Source organism: Cottoperca gobio, chromosome 9 (genome assembly GCF_900634415.1).
Source record: "Cottoperca gobio chromosome 9, fCotGob3.1, whole genome shotgun sequence".
NCBI classification, from domain to species: domain Eukaryota; kingdom Metazoa; phylum Chordata; class Actinopteri; order Perciformes; family Bovichtidae; genus Cottoperca; species Cottoperca gobio.
Window position 1 is genome coordinate 18,530,313 of NC_041363.1, and position 7,046 is coordinate 18,537,358.

At 39.4% G+C, this 7,046-nt stretch overlaps 2 protein-coding genes across 2 annotated transcripts; both read right to left on the reverse strand.

Moving 5' to 3' along the window:
- Positions 1-2,334: 2,334 nt before the first annotated feature.
- Positions 2,335-3,867, reverse strand: LOC115014158 (zinc finger protein 90 homolog). Its single transcript, XM_029440840.1, has one exon. It carries the CDS (start codon positions 3,705-3,707, stop codon positions 2,646-2,648), a length of 1,062 nt encoding a protein of 353 aa, XP_029296700.1. The 5' UTR covers positions 3,708-3,867; the 3' UTR covers positions 2,335-2,645.
- An 820-nt stretch (positions 3,868-4,687) lies between these two features.
- LOC115014155 (zinc finger protein 664-like) lies at positions 4,688-6,732 on the reverse strand. Its single transcript, XM_029440838.1, has 2 exons — positions 6,449-6,732; positions 4,688-6,292 (listed from the first exon to the last, which is right to left on the reverse strand). Exons 1-2 carry the CDS (start codon positions 6,678-6,680, stop codon positions 5,346-5,348), a joined length of 1,179 nt encoding a protein of 392 aa, XP_029296698.1. The 5' UTR covers positions 6,681-6,732; the 3' UTR covers positions 4,688-5,345.
- Between the last annotated feature and the right edge of the window lie 314 nt (positions 6,733-7,046).

Consider the following 7,046-nt stretch of genomic DNA (forward strand, 5'->3'; position numbering starts at 1 on the left):
CTCACATCTCTTTTCTTTGTATTTACATACACAATGTTAATTGTGCTGTTGGAGTTTCATACACTGTTCAAAATGTATGTATGTATACATATATATATATATATATATATATATAAACATAAACATAAATATATATGTATAGATGTCTACCTATTGAGAGGGGGACTTCCTCAATCACAGCTGTACAGACTTGTTTGTCAGCACTCTGAAGTTACACCCGTCTTGTCTCCCTCGAGTTTTAAGCAAAAAGGTAATCATTGACATTTCTTCTCTATCTGGCTTGTTCAGGATCTGTCACATATACATATCTGCAAAAAGACGGACTAATATCAAGTCATTTATTCATATCAAGGTGCAGCAAGACATAAAGTTCTACTCATGAGGACCATTTGGCTTCGCTGCTACACGGACAACAATTAAGTAGTTTACTGTCTCAGTTTCACCAAAAGGCCCCGAATGAGCTTTTACATTTAGCATATAAACTCTAGCATAAGAGGAATGTCCCTTCTTCTTATTGGTCGATGTAGGCCATTGTCCAATGGCCTTTGTTGGTGCGGTAGGCGTGTCCACGCCTCTTGGCACATTTCCATCTTTGGAGTCTTCAGAGGATGAGCCAGGGAGTTTTCCTTATTTGGTGTCGGTTGTAAGAATGGGTGCAGTTATCTGCCCATAACCCTCAAGTTCTTTATGACCACCTGTTGTTCAGTACATCTCTGCTCAGTGGTTACTACAGTTCAGAACAACAACTTCTATGATAGTGGAAATGGTATCTTTCCTCACACACATCTTATCTGGTCACATTCTCGACGAAGTTAGCTTCATTCACAAAGTGGGTCAAGGTTTGAAACTCTCTGTGTGTGATTAATCTTTTCAACATAGCAATGCATACAGTACATTAATCAAGGTATAAAAGTACAGTGCAAATCTAAGAAAAAGCAAGTAAACTGAGTTTGGTAATAAATGCATGATTTCGACAAATCCCAAATTAATTCGACCGTGTCGGTTTTCGAGCTGATCAATATAAACAGTGCCGTGCAGTTTCTTCTCTAATTCAGCGTCTCAATTTTCCTGAGAGTCTGACTTCTCCCTGGTCGTGCATTTCACCCATCAGGGACTCCATTCTTGTATCGAGTGCACCCACTCTCTGAACAGAGTTCAACAATGTATTAGTTGAGGAGTTAGGTTGCAGTAGTTTGTCCTATTTCAAGTCTATTTCATCAAATCTGTCTTTTAACTGACAGAGTCTGAGGTTTGCCTTTTTGTTTGTTGCATTGACTACGCGTAGTTACACAAATAATAACTGGCACCCCAATGAGGTAGGTGCATGACGTGGCTATCAGGAGGAATTAAAAGATATTTTTGAAAATAATTAATTATTATATTTAATCTAAATTATTCATTTGTATGACTCAATTGACATCAAGGTAGTTAAGAGTTAATGTAGTCTCATAAAAATAATGTATGCGGTCCTGTGAGCGTCTCTATGTATTCTGCGTGCCTGTGCACGAACACGTGTGGAAGACAAAGGAACATGTATGAGGGGGAAGCTTTGAATCACTCTCTGTGTGTGTTGCTATGTTTAAAGGCCAATTCATGAATTATTGTGAGATCGTAATGTCTATTTGACAATGTCAGTGTATACAATACTTGACACATCAACTGGTGAAGCCACCTAACGTTACCAATGACCTCATCACACAATACAGCTCAGAGTATAAAAACACATCAACACATGTACAAACAACAGTACTACAGTTCTGTGCTTGCTTAGCCGTATAAAGTTAATGTATACTTTTTGATACTAAGCTTCTTGTTAACTGTTCCTCTTATGAAGTCTAGCTGGCTGTGGAGAGCCACGGCATGCACTGAACTTTGTTACAGAAGATTAGCAGTGCTGGCTAACTGGAAGTCTTTGGGCAAGTGCTCGCGTCTGTGCGGATAAAAAAAGAAAGTCCAGTGATCAGAAAGCCATTCAATGTGGCGAGCTGCGGAGGCATGCTTCCAGCCGTCTCCTGCCGCACTACTGACGGGGAGAGGCCGGAGGGGGGAGGTCCCATCACATCACTGAGTTTAGGTTTTGTTGACCTGGTGACGTCACGTGTCACGGGCTACAGTAATCAATCGCTACTGTACATTGACTCTTCAGACAAAGTTTAGACCTCTTCCAAATGCAGACACAGCGAGTGATATAGGGCTTTCACACCCAGAGAGGATCCTGGGAAATCGAGAACAATAGCTCAGTTGCCATGATGTGAGTTCTTAACCCTAACCTACAAAACACTCCTGTGCACAAAGCCACCAGACTCCATTAACAGAAAAGTCATTGTACCTTGCCTGTTTGTCGTAAAACACACTTTATTCAAACGTAACAGAAACAAAATAAAACTCATTAAACATGTTTTTGTTAGTCATTCAACTGTTCCAACAATCACCAACTCTGCCTTCTACCGTTTACTAACCCTGCTTCAAGTGCACCTTGACACATCAGAAAAATAACAAAGGCATACTCATCCACTGGCAATAACAAAGGAGTCTATCGCCCATTTTTAACGAGATTTCCTGGTTTAAAAAACCTGGATGTAAGCGCAAATGTGTGTATGCAGTACATGTATCTTATATGCTTCGCCAAATCCAATACATACGAGTCAATTGTCCCGCAAATCTTGCAAAGTTACAGCCTCTCTCCAGTGTATATTAGTCATATGAACTGTCAGGTCACCACTGAGTCTGAAAGCTTTCCCACATATTACGCAATTAAATGGCTTCTCACCCGTGTGGATTCTCATGTGGACTGCCAAGTCACGAATCAGTCTGAAATCTTTACCACATGTATTGCAAGTATGTGATTTCTTCCCTGTATGAATTCTTACATGAGTCTTCAATGAGGATTTCTGACTGAATCTTTTCCCACAGGTGTTGCAAGAGTATGGCTTCTCACCTGAGTGAGTTCTCAGGTGCGGGATCAAGCTTGACTGATACTTAAAAGCTTTTCCACAAGTGTCACATTGGAAATACGTTTTACCTGTTTGAGTATTATGGTGAATCTTTGACATGGTAGGGTTATGTACATTGTTAATGTGACTGTTGCTTTGGTGATGTCTGTTCTGTGAGTTTGGCTCTGCATTTCTATTTGAGCCGGAGTCTACATGCTTGCCTACTTTCGGATCTTTCTGATGAGAGTTGTGAGAGAGGAGCTGCTGGTCACTGTTTTGTTCTGATACCATATAGCTTGTAAATTGTACGTTGCCTACAGACTCTGATGCATTTAGAGTGTCAACAGGATTGAAGTACAGAGTTTGATCTTCACTGTGGTCACTTTGCTCAGTAGTAGGAGTCACCATAAAGTCATCAGTCTCCTGCTTCAGTACAAGCTGCTCTCCCTCCTGACTGGTGCAGAGTTCCTCCTGTTCCTCTTTAATCTGTGGAGGCTCTGGGTCCTCTTGGTCCAGACTGGAGTTCCTCTCCTGAATACAGAGCTGCTGGTCAGTGAGCACCTCCTGCTGCTCACAGACATGTTGCTGTGGGAGCTCTGGAGGGACACAGAACAGAAAGAATAAGTTACTACTGTGATGGTAAAGAATAAAAAGCAGACATGCGAGCATTGAGCAATTTCTAATTATATATAAATTCAATTCCTCTAAAAAAAATTTTATTAAGAGTAACACACCTATCCTGTGTAACTTTATTTCAGGTTTTCCAAACAACATCCAACAGTCTTCGCTGTCGATCGATCTCTTTTTCGTACTCGACGATAGTCTTTTCAAAAACTCTGAATATTTCTTCAGCAGCAGCAGATAGTCTCTCGTTGACAAACTCTCTCAAATACTGAACTGAAGACATTGTTGCCTAATTATAAATTAAACAAGCATACGCACTGCAACTACAAACTCGTATTTCAGATTATTCATTATACAGCCATCTATATGAGGATAATATTCAGAAATACCATTCACATACACATATGAAACACTCTCACACACAGATATGAAACACTCTCACACACACATATGAAACACTCTCACACACACATATGAAACACTCTCACACACACATATGAAACACTCACACACACAGATATGAAACACTCTCACACACAGATATGAAACGCAGTCATATCCACATGTGAAATGCTTTCATACTATTTCATTGAAATTAAGCAATATCATGCTATTCCTGTTAGTCTTCCTTTCCTTCATGTGACAAGAAGGCCTTCATTTTTAACTGTAACACACTACTGAACTCAGCGTTTCACATGTGTATGTGAGTGATTTTAATGCGTGAATGATTTTGGTTCCAGTTGTGTGTGTGTGATTGTTTCATGTGTGTGGATGATAATCCTGAATCATTTCTCCTCTGCCTTTCACGCCATGCTCCATGTCTTTCTGATATTTATGTTCATCCTATTTTCCCCATTTCACAGTTGCGGACTGTATCTGCTTTGTGGTCACTGTTTCTTATTATGTATTGTCCTGTTTGTATACTTCTTTTCTATCCCTGACCTTCGTACCTGACTTTAATTGAATTACAAAGTCTTAATGTTAGAATAACATGAGATCAAGAAACACCATTGTGTTGCCCACGTTCCTTTAGGCACCAATTATGGTATGTATTACAACCAATTGGGTTGTTATTGCTTGTAGTTAAGATACTCATCCAATCAGTCTGAATAACTGGCATTTAAAAATTGTTTTATTATTAATAAAATGCATTGACAGCACCAAGTAGCACATCCTCTACAATATGTCTGGAAAGCCCAAAACAATACAGTACCGTATATCCAGTAATAGAACAATATATGCAGGGGGGGGGGGGAAATCACAAAATAGATAAAGAAATATATTGTATTTAACATTACTAATACTGCAGATAAAAAGACTGGTTGGCAGGATAACAACAAGACAAGATAAGTGACCCCACCAGTAGAGGGTTTCTCAGCTTCAACATCAGAGTTCACAATCCACTCATATAACCGAGGTAGTTTATAAAAATATATCTTTAAAGAATATTAATTTAACAAGTCAAACATTTATAGGAAGTTCACTCACTGTGCAGAACTACCGTTACATTATTACATCCTTTGTATGAAATAAAACTCGGCTTCTTCTTATAAGAATATTGATCAAGACTTGTATTTGATTTGAATCCTGACTTTGTGGCGTTATTAAGAATATGTTTCTAACATATATAACTTCAATACAATAAGATATGTGACCTCTATTTTACATTGAATGTTACACAATGATTTACTTTTCTCCCAAGTGCTGCATTCATGTGCCTCCCCACTTTAGTTTCAAATAGAAAACTACTTGTCTGTATGCACAACTTTATAACTTTCCGATTCAAAGTTACGGCTTCTCATCAGTGTGGGCTCTTCTCATGTGGACCATCAAATCATCGCTACGTCTGAAATCTTTCCCACATACTTTACAAATATACGGTTTCTCACCCGTGTGGATTCTCATATGCCTTCTCAATGTTGACATCTCAATGAAGCTTTTCCCGCAGGTCTTGCAAACATAAGGCTTCTCACCTGTGTGGATTCTCATGTGACCTATCAAGTTACCATTGTATCGGAAATGTTTTCCACATGTTTTGCAAGAAAATGGTTTCTCACCTGTGTGGATTCTCATGTGGTTTATCAAGCGACTACTGTATCGGAAATTCTTTCCACAAGTTTTGCAAGAAAATGGCTTCTCACCCGTGTGGATGCTCTGGTGTCTCCGTAATATTGACATATACTTAAAATCTTTCCCACAAGTGTCACATTTGAAAATCGTTTTACTTGTGTGAGTATGATGTTGAATCTCCGACAAGTTGTTTACATTGTTACTGTGACTTCCGCTTTTGTGATGTCTTTTGTTTTGTTTTGGCTCTGCATTTCTTGCGTATCCTGAGTCTCCATGTTTGCTGACTTTTTGATCTTGACTTTCAACTTCAAGAGAGTTGTGAGAGAGAAGCTGTTGGTTACTGTGTGCTTCTGATACCACAGAGATGATAACTGGTACGTTGCCTACAGACTCTGGTGCACTTAGAATGTCATCAGGATTGAAGTACAGAGTTTGATATTCACTGTGGTCACTTTGCTCAGTAGTAGGAGTCACCATAAAGTCATCAGTCTCCTGCTTTAGTACAAGCTGCTCTCCCTCCTGACTGGTGCAGAGTTCCTCCTGTTCCTCTTTAATCTGTGGAGGCTCTGGGTCCTCTTGGTCCAGACTGGAGTTCCTCTCCTGAATACAGAGCTGCTGGTCAGTGAGCACCTCCTGCTGCTCACAGACATGTTGCTGTGGGAGCTCTGGAGGGACACAGAACAGAAGGAATAAGATACTACTGTGATGGGAGAAAAACAGACTTCTGAGCAGAAACATACAACCTGTGTTTAAAGCATTAGTATTATATACAGGTCGTATTACATTGTTAACTTTTTAAAGACCATTCAGGTTGTACACACCTCTGCTGAGTAACTGTATTTCAGGTTTCCAAACAACATCCAACAGTCTTCGTTGTCGATCGATCTCTTCTTCGTACTCGAAGATAGTTTTTTCAAAAACTCCGAATATTTCTTCAGCAGCAGCAGATAGTCTCTCGTTGACAAACTCTCTCAAATACTGACACTGAAGACATTGTTGCTTTATCTGCACTACGACTACTCGTCTTGCAGCTAATGAATTCAACACGTCCATGCAGCTGAAGCGATCACTGTTTGTGTTGTTTACTTCCGCTGGTTGTCACACTGTCAAGTTCCGACAGTGGAAGCGCGCGAGCTTTCCATTCCGCTTTACAGTCAACTGTTGTTTTGCTACTATGCAAGTAATGATTTTACGAAAAACAAACAAACCAAAAAAATAATATAAAGTGGCGGAAGAAGTATTTAGAATCAGATTATTTAAATAGAAATACCACAGTGTATTTACAATCCGGATTTTCCACCTTTACCAGCTGCAATATCAGTGAGACTTACATATTAATGTGTCAATAATTATAATGCAATAATATAATGTTTATCACTGATGAAATGGGCCATTCTGCATAAGGAGTGCTTTTACTTT